The following is a 16,741-nucleotide window of genomic DNA, read 5'->3' as shown; positions in this document are numbered from 1 at the left end:
CAATTCATAGAAATTTCTAAGTAATGTTAATTTTTTTCCTCTCTTTCAGTTCATATATATTGAAGACTCTTACACTGCCTTTTGTTCTTCTATAACTCTGGGGCATATAAAGTGAAAACATATGTTTCTCTTCCTTTTTTCTTTTCCTTTGACTTTTTTTTTTAGCTTACTTGTGTCCATGAGCTAACTTCTTCATGGTTTTTCATACAAAACCGGTGCACCTGTCTTCCGTTGATTGAATTCCTTCAGTCAATATAAAATTCTCTGTGGTGGTAGGCTTTTCTTTTTTTTAATACATACATTCATATATAAAAAACTAGAGAATAATGTAGCTAATTTTTCCCCCAGTTTGTTGAACTGTCATAAAGGAGTATTATGCTCACATTGAATTCATTGGTCAGAGAAAGAGCTATCATAAGTTTTTACAAAATAATTTATTCATTTATGTGCTTGGAGGTAAAAGAGGAAGAAAAATGTTTAACTTTATAAAAGTAAAGTGAAATTTTTCTATTTTAGATTTTATACAGGATTTTGGGTCTATCAGGATTTTTCATAGTAGCTGAGGTGACATATAAAGTACCTTATTCTCTCTAGCCTTAGTTTGTCATCTGTAAAATGGCAATGATAATACTTCCCTCATGGGATTGTTATGAGAATGAAGTAAAATAATATACATAAAATGCCAAGTCCTTGCTAAATGATAACTCTTATTATGCATGCTCACTGGGACAAAATTCCCTAAGGGTTGCAAGAAGTTGTACACACTGTTCTCTCAGAAACAATTGGCTCATTGCCTTTTTTTTAGAACACTTCTTATGCTCTGGACTAGACTCACAACTCTTATCCACTGGCCTCCTCATCACTATCAGCTGGAGGGAATGAGAATACCAAAGCTCTGTATACATCTGGCCAAACCCTTACTTGCTAGTCCCTGATCCCCACTACTCACCGCATTGTCGTCATTATCTGCTTTGAGACTATTTGGATTAATGACATTATGCCGTTTATCTCAATTTATGTCAGTCACTTCATGAATCTTAGATTATCCTTCATTTCCCAGACTCATCCCATATGGCTGTCATCTGTTTCCTGACCTTATCTTCCATTGTTCTCCTACTCTTGAAACACTTCTACTGTCTTCTATGGAACTCACGGTCAATCATCAGCAAAACCCACATGTCCTTAATTCTTTTCTGAACATTTCCTTCACTTTCTTTCTCTAAGGAAACCTAAGCTTCCTCTGAGTACCTAGCTTCCCTGTAGTTCTTTCATGTGGCTACTCTTTGTCTTTCATGTCTCTCATACTATTCTAAAGATGGAATAGGTACCCTCTTTGTACCTCATTTCCACTTTCTCAACTGTCTCCCTGTCCCTAAACCTCCCAACTTTGAATTTCATAAGTATGTACCATGTATTTTTCTCCTTTCTATTATTGTGTATAGACTCCTAGACCATTTCCTGTCATTTTATGAATTTTAGCTCCTTCTTTCCTTTTTTTCTTTAGTATTACCCCTGTCATAATTCTGGATGATTTCAATATCCATATAGCTAATCCTTTTAATACTTTCAGTTCCAGAATCACTTCTTCTCTATGATCATATTCTCCACCTACCTCAGCTACTTGTTTCCATAGCTATACCATTGCTCTTGTCATTACCACAATTCTGGCCCCTCCAAAATCTTACTTTCAAGTATCCTTCCCTTCAACCATCATCCTCTTCTGTCTTCCTAACCACCCTCTCAAGTGTTCTGACTCTAACAGTTCTTCACTCTCATCAGGACTTCAGTTCATTCATCCTCATACCTTTGCACTGTCTACCACACTCTTGTTCTTGTTTCCTTCTTTATTCAGTTGAGGTTTAGTACTATGTTTTTACTCCCTTGCCTATCTCTTGCATCATCATACTTCCCTGACAAAATTCTAACCATAGTTAAATATAAGTCTGCCTACTTCATACATGGAACTGTGCATTTGAATGTTCCTGAAGAAAAACACAACCATGCAAACTTATATCACTATAATTCAATGTCTAATGGATCTATGATGCTATCATACAATCCTAGTCCACCTCCTTAGTTCACTTATTCACTTCATTTAGCTTTCTTCCATCTGCTATCTGACTTTTTTATATCATCTCCTTTCTCTCAAACCTTCAACACATTTTTCTTGATTTCACTCTTACTGATATCCTCACTTTCTGTTTCACTGAGGAAATAGAAGCAATCATAAAAGGACCTTATAAGTTCTTGCCAACTCTTCTACCTACCCATCTTATCTGTGCCCATATACTCTGTTACTTGGGATGAACTCTTTGTATTTATATCTAAGGCCAGCCCCTTTACTTATGCTATGATCCCATCTGCTCTCACCTACATCAGTTGAACCATTCTCTCCTCTTTCTTGTTTATTGTATCTTTCTTCCTTTCTACTGTTTTCCTTTCTATCACTGTACAAATAGTCTATAATTTGTTTCATCTTAAAAATGTTTCTTTGACTCCATATCCCTTCAATATGCTTCATGTCTTCACAGCAAAACTTAAAAGAGTTGTTTATACCAGATGTTTCTAATCCCTCTCCTCCTAGGGTTGAACCCATTCTGGTCAGACTTTCCCCATCATTCTACTATAATTATTGTACCAGTGACTTCCATATTGCTAAATCCAGTTGTCAGTTCTCAGTCTTCATCTTAGTTGACAAGTCAGCAGTATGTGACACAGTTGATAATGCCTTCCTCTGTGAAACACTTTATTCACACTCTCACTCTCCTGGTTTTCTTCCTGTTTCATTGAACACTCCTACTTTTTTTTTTTTTTTTGAGACAATCTCGCTCTGTTGCCAGGGATAGAGTGCTATGGTGTCAGCCTAGCTCATAGCAACCTCAAACTCCTGGGCTCAAGCAATCCTCCTGGCTCAGCCTCCCAAGTAGCTAGGACTATAGGCATGCATGACCACACCCAGCTAATTTTTTCTATTTTTAGTTGTCCAGCTAATTTCTTTCTATTTTTAGTAGAGATGGGGTCTCACTCTTGCTGAGGTGGTCTCGAACTCCTGACCTCAAACTGTCCTTCCACCTCGGCCTCCCAGAGAGCTAGGATTACAGGTGTGAGCCATCATCCCTGGCCAAACACTCCTACTCTTTTCTTCTGCTGAGTTCTCTTCATTTCCCTAGCCACTAATCATTGGAGTACCTCTGGGACTATTTCTCTAATCTTATTTACATTCCCTCTTGGGCTCATGATGATTCTAAAATATATATCCCTAGCCTGGAATACCTGAACTTCAGTCTCATATCATTTGCTTCTATGACATCACTTGGATGTCTAATATATATCTCAGATTTATCAAAGTCTCCATATTTATTCTGCCAGTCTACACTTTTTCCTCTTCCCATCTATTAACAAATAAATGGTAATGTCTTCCATCCAATTGCTTAGACCAAAGATCTTGGAATTATTCTGGATTGTTCTTTGTTCTCCCTCATTCTTCATGTCTAATCCATGATATCCTGTTCCCTTCCCTTCAAAAAATCAATAATCTGATTCCTTCTCACTCAGCTGCTACTGCCCACCTTTAAGCTACCATCAATAGTAGTAATATGTTACCTTTTTGTTTCTTTACTTCCACCCCTGTTCACTGCACTATATTCTTAATAAAACAATCATAATGATCCTGTTATTATAAGTTAGATCATAGCATTTTTTTTGCTCAAAATCCTCCAATGGCTTCCCAGTTCACTCAAAGTAAAAGCCAAAATTCTTACAAAGTCCAACATAATATGCTTCTGCTTTTATCTCCCTGATTTATCTTCTAGTACTCTATGCTTCACTTTGTTTCAGTCATACTGTTTATTTTCATTTTATTTTATTTAATGTTCACTTATATAGCATTTACTTTGTGCCACGCATCATTCTAAGGACTTTACAAATATTCGTTTAATTCTTATAACAATACTGTTATATAAGTACCATTATTATTCCCATTTTTAAAATGAGGAAACTGCAGCAAGAAAGGTTAAAGTGACTTGTTCAGGGTCCCCCAATTAGGAAGTGGAGGAGCCAGGAGCCAGACCCACACAGTCTGGCTGTGTGGTGCTTACTATTCCTCAAACGCACTGGGTAGTCTCTCACCTCCATACTTTTGTACTTTGCTCTCTGCTTGGATGTTTCCTCTTCCAGATTTCCACATGGCTTGCTCCCTCACCACCTTCAAGCCTTTGACAAATCTTACCTTCTCCACGAGATCTTTTTGGAACACTTCATTTAAACTTGCAACTAGTTCCATCCCAAACACTCTCTACCCTTTTCTCAGCTTTATTTTTTCCATATAGTACTTATAAATTAAATATTCAATAAATGATTGCTAGCATTATCACTATCATTGTCATTGGTCATTCTCAGTTATAGCATTAGGAAATACATTTGACTGTGAGTAACTGAGATCCAGAAAATAATGACTTAAGGCAAAAATGTATTTTTCTCTAATGGAGAAGCTATCTATAGGTATGCAGTTCAGGCTACTATGGTTGACCTACAGTACCATCAAGTATGCAGACATCTATCTTTCTATTCCACCATTCTTGTATGCATCTTAACATCTTTTAGGTTCAGGATAACTTCTAGATTGCAAACCATCACATCTACATTCTAGATAGCAGAAAGAGAAAGGAATGCCCCCCAGATGCATCTCACTTAAGATTCACTCTTCTTGTTGCCAGAACTTTGAATGCCACATGGCCATACTAAATTGCAAGGAGGCCTGGAAAATGTAGTTTTTATTAGAGGTGGCAATGGGTCCAACTAAAAGGGTTCAGTTACTCAGGTAGAAGGAAGAGACAACCAGCAGTCTCTGTGCCACTAGTATTCTATCTTTGTCCATCCTTATAGCATATTGTCTCTGAATAACATTATAAACTTTTATAGATTAACTACCAACTCTGGGCTGATGATTTCAATCCAAGCTCCCAATGTACATGTCAGCTGCAATTGAACTTTTCCACTTAGATGTTCCAGAGGCATAACGTGTTCAATATTAAATCGATCTTTCATATTTGATACCTGAAACGTACTCCTCTTCCTGTACCCTACCTCTATGAATGACACCACCTAATTTGTATATTCTTTACCTCATTCACTCACCCAATTACTAATCAACTTTGTTAATATTTCTGAGATCTGTCTAATTCTCCTTTTTTATTGTTACTGAGTAGATCAGGCCATAATTCCTCTTTAGGATTACAGTGGAGTTGAATCATAACATGCATTTAAATTCATGTAATTAATTCATGTAATTCAAAAGAGGAGGGAGAAGACAGTGGTTTAAACAGTGCTGGATAATCCTGCTTGCATTCCACTCAATGAACATATCTTAATCTGGAGACTGAGTGTGAGGTGGGAAATACAATAATGTTGTTTCTATGTTAGTCGTGTGTTTTTCTTAAAGATGACATTTATTGAGCTGTGTGCTTAGTGCTGTTTTAAGAGATTCACGTGTATTAATCTAACAATAACTATATGAGGTAGCTATTATTACATTCACTTTAGAGATTAGAAAACTGAGGCACTAAGAGATTAAGTAGCTTGCTCAAAGTAGTACAGCTAGTTAGTTAAAAGAGCTAATATTTGAATTAGGCAGCCTAACTCTAGAGTCTACTTTCATATACACTATGAAAATACTGCGAGATCTCACTTACATGTGGAATCTAAAAAAGTCAAATGTATAGAAACAATACGACAGGGGTTATGGATGGGAAAATGTTGAGCAAAGGTATAAAGTTGCAGTTATATAGGATGAATAAATTTGCAGATCTAAGGTACAGCACTATAACTATAGTTAATATTATATTTTTTACTGGATATTTACCAAAAGAATAGTTTTCAGGTGTTCTTACCACAAGGAAGAAAGAGAGAGAGAGAGAGAGAGAAAAGAAAAGAAGGAAAAGGAAAGGAAACATAACTATATGAGAGGATAGATATGTTAATTTGCTTGACTGTAGTAATCGTATCACTGTGTATATCAAAACATCATGTTGCATACATTAAACATATACAATAAAAAAATGAAGAAACCAGTCTGAAAAGGCTACATACTGTATGATTCTAAGTGTATGACATTCTGGAAAAGGCAAAACTATGGAGAAAGTAAAAAGATCACTGGGTTGCCAGGGATTAGCAGGGAGGAAGGGATGAATAGGCAGAACAAGGAGGATTTTTAGAGTAGTGAAATGACTCTGTATGATACTATAATGGTAGATATATGTCATTATACATTTGTCAAAACCCATGGAATGTGTAACACCAATAATGAACCCTAACGTAAACTATGAACTTTGTGTGATAATGTCAATGTAGGTTCATCAATTGTAACAAATGTACCACTCTGGTGTGGGATGTCAATAGTTGGGGAAGCTGTCTGTGTGGGGGCAGAAGGTATATGGGAATTCTCTGTACTTCCTGCTCAATTTTGCTGTGAACCTAAAATTGCACTAAAAATAAGATCTATTAAAAAAAAACACAAACAAGAAAAGAAACAAACTCAGAGGAGAAGAGGAAACAGATAATGCAGGGACCAGAGGAAAACTTTTTAAAAATTACTATATTTAATAACTTCAGAGAATGAAAAAAGATATTGTATCCTTAAAACAAGAAAAAGAAATTATAAAAAGGATATGTTCAGAAAACACAAGAGCCTTGAAAGTCAAAAATAAAATTAATTTAGTAGTTGGGTTGGAAAAGTTAAGGAAATTTCCTATGAGGGAAAAAAAAAACACAAAGAATTGGAAAGTGGGAGAGAAAAGATAAGAAAATTAGAGAATCAGTCCAGGAAGTCCAACATGCAAATAATAGGAATTCTACAAAGAAAAAAAAAAGATAAATGGGATGGTTGAAAATTATCAACAGAATAATACAAAAAAGAATGATGTAACTTAAGGAAATTAGTTTCCAGATTAAAAGGGTTCCTTGTAGTATCCAGTGTAATACTTTTAAAATAATTCTTACCAAGACACATTGTGAATGATCAGAAACCCAGTTATAAAGATTATATCCTAAAAATTTACAAGGGAAGAAACAAAAACATTTTCAGACAATGAATCAAGAACCATAATTGCAAAGGTCTGCCCAGAAATAATACTGTAAATTAGAAGACTGTAAAACAATACCTTCAAAATTCTTGGGGAAAATGATTTCAATATAGAATTCTATACTCAGCCAAACTATCATTTAAGTGTGAAGTTTGACCAATGACATTTTCATATATGCAAGATCTCAAAAAATTATCTCCTATGCACCCTTATTTAGTGAGCAATAAAGGATATCCTTTACCAAAGTTGGATAGTAGCAAAAAAACAGAGAATCTAACATAGGAGAAAGTGAAGGGGATTCCCAAGATACCAAATGAGCAGCAAATATACCACCTTTAGATTGGAGTAGTTCTTTTCACAAATGTATAGCCCGTTCTCCAGGTCATGTTTGCCCTCAGGATCCTGTTCAGGATGGAAGCCTTTTTCTTATTCCTGTGTGTGAAGGGAGCGCCTTTGTCATTTAGTCTAGTTCTAATTTGCACTAATAGTACCTAAGTAGATTAGCAGTCAGGGCTAGCTGTTACAAAAGTCTAAGAATAAAACAGGGATTGAACCAAGGTAGTAGCAAGGTGAACAGAGTAAAGAAACAGGTTAAGAAATGGGGTTTGGGGGAGAGTTATAGTTGAGAGGAGCTGATATCCAAGTAAATGTGAAGAGTAAGGGAGAAAGAGATGTCTGATTTATCTTTCAGATTTCTGCCTTGGGCCACTGGCTTAATGATAGGGTCATTAATGGAGATTGGAACACAGTCAGAGGAGGTAGTTCAAAATAAATGGAATTCAGTTTTGGATATATGGACTTTGAAGTAAATGTAGGTAGACAGGTCTTAGAACTGAAGTGCAGGATAGGGATTCATTCATTCAATATTCTTTTACCTATTAGTAATACAGAGATAAATAAGAACCAGTTACTTCCTTGAAAATAGTCATAGTCTAATAGGAGAGAAAATACATAAGCAAATAATTTATAATGCAGTGTGATAAATGTAACAATTTAAATATATGCAAGGTATAGTGCTAACTCAGAGAAGGGAGTGATTAGTCTTGTCTAAATTGGAGGGTGAAGGTAAGTATTCCTAGAGAACTGAGCTGAAAAGGAATTTGACTAGCAGGCAAGGCAAGAGAGAATCTTCTAGCATGTGCAAAGATTCAAAGACATATATTGCATGTTATATTTAAGGTACCAAAAATAGTTCACTGTTACTAGCATACAAGGTATAAAGGAAAAAATTAAACTGAAGAGTTAATCTTAGATCCTAAAGAATTTGGGGGTTTTGCTGAGGCAGTGAGAAGCCACTGAGGTTATTGAAAGAGTCAAGTTGATATTGGAATTCGCCACTTTTCACTTCCAAAGAGAATTTTGGTGCTTCCTGGAGCTGAACATAGCCTCTTTTTCTGAGAAAGAGAATATAGTCCCCTATATTCCTCTTTCTAAAGAAGGTTGCATTCTTTATGAATATTTTAATTTCTAGTAATGATAAAGAAATAAAGGAGTGAAATGACCCTTTTGTGTTCCACATTAAAGGCAAAGTTTTTAAGTATAAATCTACTTTAGCAATGATTCTCAATACTTTCTTTTATAACAAATGTTTTCTAAATGCTCCCTTTACTATCTGAAATGAAACTCCCATAGATATTATAACCTACCTGTAGTTAGGCTGAATAATGCCGCCTAAAAGATAGCCACTTCCTAATCCCTGGAACCTGTGGACATTACCTTATATGGCAAAAAAGGACTTTGCAGATGTGACTGAGTTAAGGATGTTGAGATGGGGATTATCCTGGTGACCTTTAAATTCAGTCACATATATCATGAGGAAGATCATGGACAGAAGAGGAAAAGGCAATGTGATCACTGAGGCAGAGATTGGAGTGATATGACCAGAAACTAAGGCATGCCAACAGCTACCAGAAGCTGGAAGAGACAAGGAATGGATTCTCTCTGAAGCCTTCAGAAGCATAACCCTGCTGAAACCTTGATTTTGACCCCATGAAACTGACTATGGACTTCTGGCCTCCAGAACTGTGAGAAAGTAAATTTCTGTTGTTTTAAGCCACCGAGTTTGTGATAATTTGTTACAGAAGCCATAGGAAACTAATATACTACTTATATATAATATAATACTATAACTGTAAAATAAAGGAGAAACAAAAACAAAGTAAATGCTCTTGGTGATGTGATTTTCCATTTAGGAAATACTTTTTGGCAAAGTTCCAAACAAAACAACTTATAGTCTTTCTTTCATTTACATGGTAATTGTATTCCTAGAAAATGTAATGTTTATTCAAACTATTAACCATTGTCTTCATAGCTTCTGCCATGTGTTTGACACACAGAGGGTATTTAATAAAATCTGAATCTATGGGTAAGGGTTAGATGGATGTATTAGCTCTATAGAGAGATTAGAAAATTAACATCTAAGGCAAAAATTATGTATAGGTAAAGTTATCTTTAAAAATTCCTTATATAGCTTATAAAATAGAATATTTAATATCATTTATCAATGAAGAGCTGACAGCCTCTCCCTGATCCCCCACTCTACCCAAGCATTGGTTTGGGTATCATATGAAGGCTATGGATTGCTTTAGGGTCATGATGAATTCCATTCAGCATTGTGAGATGCTCCCACTGTGAGAGGCACACAAGAACTTAAACTGATTGAAAGACAATACATTCATACCATTTCAAAGTTCACTGTGAACATTTGCTTACTGTTTAGAATGGTACTCAACTGTCCAAACTACATTTTCTTTCATCTTTTTCTTCTTTTGATTAGTGAACATTAATTAATAGACCCACAGTTAATTCAGTGCGTTTATTATATGGCTCCATCTTCAGTGGATTAGTGTCCTGTCTCATTCTTTTTACTAATAAATATCTTGTTTTCTACCTCCCGGGGCATTTGGCAGTGTCTGGAGACATTTCTGCTTTTCACACCTGGGGATAGGGAAAGTGGAGTGAGGTGAGGTGTTATTGGCATCTTGTGAGTAAAGGCCAGGGATGCTGCTAAGCACCCTACAACACACAGGACAGCCCCCCACAAGAATGATCTGGGCCAGTAAGTAGCAGCAATGTTGAAAAACCCTGGGCTAGATTGTGTGTGTGCTCTACTCATAGTGATTCTTTCATAGTGTTTGCTTTGACGTTAGAGTAAGTGCTTTCTTGAGCAGAAGCTGAATTTTTTGTTGTTGGGCTACAGGAAAGGATGGGTGTGAGTCTCTACAGGGTTAAACATATTTTTAAATTAATATTCCCTTTTTGTTTTTATCAAAAGTAATATATGCTCGCATGTGTGTATGCATATGCGCACTTATGTAGGACGTGGAGCAGTTCCCCACCCATTCTTCCCTACTTCTATTCCACTTCCCAGAGCTCACTACATTTAAAGAGTTTTTTGTTTTTAATTCTTTAGGTAATGACGTTTCTACGTCTAAATAGTAATCTGTTATTTATTGATTTAAGAGATTGTCTTTTGACTCTTCATTGCAAAAGGTGAAGATTTAGCTCAGGTACACTAATCCTTCCCCTTCCCCTTTCTAACTGTCATTAGTTTGTATTCAATTGTTCTTTCATGGATTATTGTGTAACTCTAAATAATACATTTAAAGCTTTATTTTAACCAGTATCTTTTGACTCTGTGCCTTATATGATGTCAGTGCTCCTATCTTTTCTTTTACCTACTCTCTCCCTATTTCCCATAGTCTGTCTGCTGTACCCTGACATTGTCAGGGTTGACAATATTTACTTTCTGTTTTGTAATCATATTTAAGATGTTTGTATTTGTATCTATAGGTTGAATCTAAAAGTTGAAAACTAATGAATAACTTTTATAGCATATGACTATGTAAATTTTGTTCACTGGAGAGCTAAGTAGTATACCGAGATGCCAGATCCCCCTAAATGCATGCAATATCACAGTCTCTGTGCCACCTGATAGACTGTTCCTAGTATTCTAGCATTCTGTTTTCTGTTACTGCGTGGAAATACCCTAAAATCATGCCACATTTCAGTTGGTACACTGACATTTAAACACATATTAAGAAAGATCAGAAGTGGCAATTAAATTGCATAATGAATATTCAAAAAATGAAAGACTTGAATGGGCACTATTACTAAGAAAAAAGTCTGGAAGAAAGTGATAGAAAACACAAGAAAGACAAGAATTTCAAAATAATAAGGGTATCTTCCAAAGGGCCAACTTTCTGCGAGTTGAACTGTATTTGAATAACTCATGGCTCTTAATCCAAATCCAAAGATAATATTGCTGCTGCTGAAACTTGGGCTTTGTACTATCACCAGAGTTTATTAATTGTCCTGTTTCATTGAGGAAAAAATGCAAAGCAGACAGAACACTGGAGTAACTAGCTGGAAATATTCCACTATTTCATGGGAAGCAGCTTTCCAAATGATTCCTATAGAGGCCCTACTCTTGATCTAGCCAAAATAGCACTAAAGTGTGCCTTGATGGTACATTAAAGAAGAAATTTCCTTCAACTTACTTGATTAAGATTTATAGCCTTTCTGTCCCCTCAAAACATAGTATTGATTTCTTTAATATCAAAAAATAATTTCCTAAAATAAATTGTTAATGATTACTTTCAGTTGTTTATTTAAGGGCTGTGCCAAGTACTGTTTATATGAATTCCTGTAAAAGACTGAATTAATTTCATAATTAATGTTATTCCTGTTCTGTAGGAATATGCTGTTAATGTGACTAGTCATCACCACATCTTATTTTTGTATCTCTCAAAACATCTTTCATAAGATGTTGATCTCAGGAAAGAGCCGAAAAGAATATCCCCTGTTAGCAGACCAAGCAATACTTCAACACTAAACACCAGAGAAAATTAAAATTACATCTTAAATAAAACCTATCAGATATTTGGTAGAAGAAATGGAATTACTCAAATAATGTGGTTTTAAAAAATGAAGTTCCAGTTGGCACAGTGGCCCACGCCTGTAATCCCAACACTCTGGGAAGCCAAGGTGGGAGGAATACTTGAGGTCAGTAGTTCAAGACCAGCCTGGGCAGCATAGTAAGAGACCGCTTCTATACTAAAAATTTTAAAAATTAACCAGGCATGGTGGCACGTGCCTGTGTCATCCCAACTACTCAGGAGGCTGACGTGGAATGATTGCTTGGCGCTGGAGTTCAAGGCTGCAATGAGTTTTCATTGGGCCACTGTACACCAGCCAGAGCAAGATTCATTCTCTATAAAACAAAACAAAAATAAAGTTCCACTACTTCCATTATAATCACTGTAGAATATTTGAAACCTCTACCCCCTAAAAAAGAAGGAAGAAAATAAAAACTAAACAATCATTATTACCATTTGTGTATGATTCAATCCCACTCTTTATGTATTTTTTTCTCTTAAAATAATATTGGCATCTTTCATGTTATAAACATAGTTTTTAATTATTACATATTATTCCATCAGGTATACCTACTATAATTTATATAACTATTTCCCATTGTTGAACATTTAGATTAGTTTTATTTTTCCAGTGTGAACAATGCCATGATGAGTACCTTTGCATATAATGATTTCTCTTGATTTTAGTTTTATTTCCTAAGACAAGCTCCCAGGTGTCAAATGTTTTAAATATTTTAAAGGTTCATTGTTCATATTGGATTTGAACAGTCAGTACCACTTTTTACTGTTACCAGCATTTTAAGAAATGGCCCAAATGACAGAACAGAACTTTAAAAGTATTCAACTAGTATGGTTTATATGTCAGGATGTTCCAGAAAACCATTAAAAATGAATATGTGGAGATAAAGCATTTGGCTGACTGTGTACACATTTTATTTTAGTAAAGCATCAGTGTTAATCCAAAAGCCATTATTCATATTCATGTCGTCTCAGGCATGGAAAAGTGCTTCTAATTTTTGCAACATAAAAGAAGTCTGATGACAGTGACAGAACTGAGTGACTAGCCAGACATGCTGACTGGAAAGCTAGAATTAGGACTTGAGCACTGTACTCAGTCTCCATTTTAAGAGTCTAATACTTGTTTCATTCTCAACTCTGACATTTGTTATATAGAGAGATATTTTTATAAAACTAAAAAATAATAGACCCAGAGAGCAAATTTGAGATTGCTAAAACGTATTCCATTATTGTCAGAGTTGCAATTAAAACTGTCTTCATTAAGCTGTTAGTTTGATATTTTCTGCAACATTAAAGATTGTATTTTAATTTTTTAAAGAAAAAATAAATGTTTAATTTATTTAAATTTAGATAACTGAAATATCAATTCCTTTTGGAATCTTTTAGTCTTATGATTGTTGCTCATAGTAAGCGTATTTGCTTTTCATGTTTACTAAATATACAATCTATACTTATTTCATGCTGTTTAAAAATAAAACAAACCCCAATTGAACTTTTTGATAAGTATTGTGTTGATAATTTGCTCACTGACTGATGCAAAATAGGTCATTTGAAAAGCAGGTATTTGATATATTCCCATATGTGACACTGAAAAGCATCCTTGCTTTAAATTCTTGGAAGGAAAGTTTTTCTTAAGAAAGAATGAACACATTTAACTGTAATATAAAAGGGGTGCTAAAAACATACAGTGATATTTCTTTAATCTCATGCCTCAGGGTGACAGATCAGAGATCCTCTGTAGACTTGATTCACCTAATATGTAACAAAATTACCTTCTCAATGCCAAATTAGAGAGAAGCTAATATTTAGATAATTTTCAGCTCTAATATAATACCAAGGCTTTGGAATGTTAAATGTAAAGAATTGTGTCCATATACATTATCAATTAAGTCTAAGAATGTTTTTTTTAAAAAAGTAAAGATTTATTGATTAAAATAATTATTTTTGTGATGGCATTTACTTTAGAATATATGTATTTGAAAGAAGAATTTTAGCAATTCACATTGGAGGAAAAAATTCCTGTTCTTAATTTTGTAACTCTGTTTCTTAATTATATGCTCTAAAGTATATCCAAAATATACCCCTGTAAAATTATTGTTGAAGTCTTTTATTATTAAAGCATAAAAATTCCTACTCATAATCAAGTTATGTATCCCAAGATCAAAGCCAAATTGTCCTCATGCACTATATTTAGCAGTATGTAAAAACATTGTCTAAAAGAGCCGTATCGTTCAAAAAGTTTCCAAATTCTTCGATCAACTCTGATAATAAAGTTAAAACTTTCATTCTTAATTAGTAAAACTCCTTATTTTTTCAGTATGCTACTTATATTTTTCTGACTTTGTAGTTATAATACGTAAAGACCATATATGGTTTTTAAAATGCTCATTTTTACATACCTAGAGGTCTTTGGTTCTGAAAGTACAGAGGAGTTTTTTGTTAATGTAGTGGCAGTTGAAAGAAAATCCATGTATATCTTGAGAGGATATATTAAAACTGGTTTTGAAAAATGATAAGCTATATCTTTAATATACATAGGAGATATGTATTGCTGTACCAGCTTTAGTATCTACTATTCTGCTTCTCTTTAGTGTAAGCACTATAAGGTAAAGCACTTTTCAAACTATAGGATTATACAAATAGTGACACCACCGCTAGTTAAAACATGAAGCTATATAGTCTAAGGACATAAATTTGGTTCTTTTATGAGCCATTTAATTTTCATCTTTTCTATGACCATACTTCTTGAACAGGTGACAGGAGAATGTAATTTAATACTGTTTTATGATGAAAAAAGAAACTTTATACCCTACTAATTATGAGATAAGAGTATTGTTTCTTTCATGAACACAATCATCATCCTAGGCACCTGGAAAAGTGAATGTCTCTGAAAGTATGATACAACTACTATATTTTATCTAACTTTATTTATATATCCAGTTTTTAGAAACCATCGCCAATGAAAACTTACATTAGGACAGTTATGCAGGTACTATGTAGTGAGAAGTGAGGGTGTTTTTGAGTAGTTATCCCATTTTAATTAATGCAGCCTGAGTGGTTGTCAGACAACTTTAAAAGTTCTACCTATTCTAAGAGGACCCAATCTTTACAGACCATACGTCTTCAAAATTTTTCACAAAAAATGGTTACTTCTATAAATTTAGTCTGACCATCCAATAGCTATAAAGCAGGTAGATCTAAATAGCTAGACATTTTCAAAATTGATATTGGGATTGTTTGAGCTACTTTCAGTATTTCAGAATGCCTAAGAGAAATCACAAATTTACCCATGATCAGCTTATACAGATTAACTAAAAATAAATACAGAGAGATGTCACATAGATAGATAGTTATTAGTTGGTGACCAAAATTACATTAATTTTGTGTGTCCACATTAGTTACCATATAATGGTCAGAAACTTTGCTTATTAAAGGGGGAAATAATTATTAATATGTACAGCTTGACAGATAAAATTTTTCAGAACGTAAGATACATTAACGGAACATAATAAAAGGAATCAGTGATTTTTTAAAAAGTAAAAACCATCACTACTGAAAAAAAGACATTGTATAATACAAAGACATCTGAAAATCATAGGCTTTGTAGGTTATACTTTGGGGTGAAAGTTAACGATTTGATGAAGAAAATTATCAAAGACCTTTACGTAAAATACTCAGTTAAATCTAGCCTTCTTTTTCACAATTGCCTTTATTCAAAGATGTTCGTGTCTTATATTTCTGTCTAGTCCTGAATGACTTGGGTCATAAGAATTATAGTGTGCTCAGTTTGTAGTAGTAAAATTAACTTTATTCCTTTTGAGGCCTGGCACATAAATAAAAGTAAAAGTGAAAAATGTAATTTATCTTAACAGCTGTAACATCTTATGAAGATCTTGGACTCTTTGCATTTGGATTACCTGGAAAGGTAATTTTTTCTCTTTATTGTATCCAAAACCCAAAGTGACATTTTTTGCTTCAGTTTCAAGTTAAAACAGACAAGCATATATAGGAGAAAGACATTAGGGGAATAAAAGGCAAGTAAAGTGAGATAAGACAGAATGATGGGAGCAGGCAGAGAAAGAGAAGAAATCTCTCTCTGCACCCTTCCTAAAAAATACATGAGTAAGTTCAACACTCAACTCTTTTTTTTTTTTTTTTTTTTTTTTGACACAGAGTCTCGCTTTGTTGCCTAGGCTAGAGTGAGTGCTGTGGCGTCAGCCTAGCTCACAGCAACCTCAGACTCCTGGGCTCAAGCGATCCTTCTGTCTCAGCCTCCCAAGTAGCTGGGACTACAGGCATGAGCCACCATGCCCGGCTAATTTTTTCTATATATATTAGTTGGCCAATTAGTTTCTTTCTATTTATAGTAGAGACGGGGTCTCGCTCTTGCTCAGGCTGGTTTTGAACTCCCGACCTCGAGCAATCCGCCCGCCTCGGCCTCCCAGAGAGCTGGGATTACAGGCGTGAGCCACCGCGCCCGGCCAACACTCAACTCTTTTAGTACATTTTCACCCCAATGAAGGAGCTCAATGACATGAAGAATTTTAAAAGAGTAACAATGGCCCATTTTAACTTTTCCATATTAATTTTGATTGTATTCTTGAGTAAATCCTCATAAAGACAGGAGAAGAAAGCAGCTTAGAATCAAAATTATAGCATGGCTATATACAGAACCAGTCATTAGAAGATCATATCACTTAAGAGTTGAACAGTGCTGAAAGATTATCAAGCTATCCTCCCTCTCATTTATAGGTGAGGAAATTAAGG

General features: G+C 34.7%; 1 protein-coding gene across 7 annotated transcripts in view; it reads left to right on the top strand.

Moving 5' to 3' along the window:
- The window catches only part of SLC38A6 (solute carrier family 38 member 6), a 61,631-nt gene that overhangs the window by 5,537 nt on the left and 39,353 nt on the right, over window positions 1–16,741 (top strand). For 6 of the 7 annotated variants that reach the window (XM_012777640.2, XM_076003986.1, XM_076003991.1 and 3 more), the window contains one exon: window positions 15,847–15,899. The exons of the other annotated variant lie outside the window; for it this stretch is intronic. In XM_012777640.2, coding sequence (XP_012633094.1) covers window positions 15,847–15,899 — 53 coding nt within the window. The remainder of the gene's footprint in view (window positions 1–15,846; window positions 15,900–16,741) is intronic. 7 annotated transcript variants of the gene reach the window in all.

This window comes from Microcebus murinus, chromosome 6, assembly GCF_040939455.1.
Source record: "Microcebus murinus isolate Inina chromosome 6, M.murinus_Inina_mat1.0, whole genome shotgun sequence".
Lineage (NCBI taxonomy): Eukaryota > Metazoa > Chordata > Mammalia > Primates > Cheirogaleidae > Microcebus > Microcebus murinus.
Note: the sequence above shows the minus strand (reverse complement) of the source record. Positions and strands in the feature narration are given on the sequence as shown.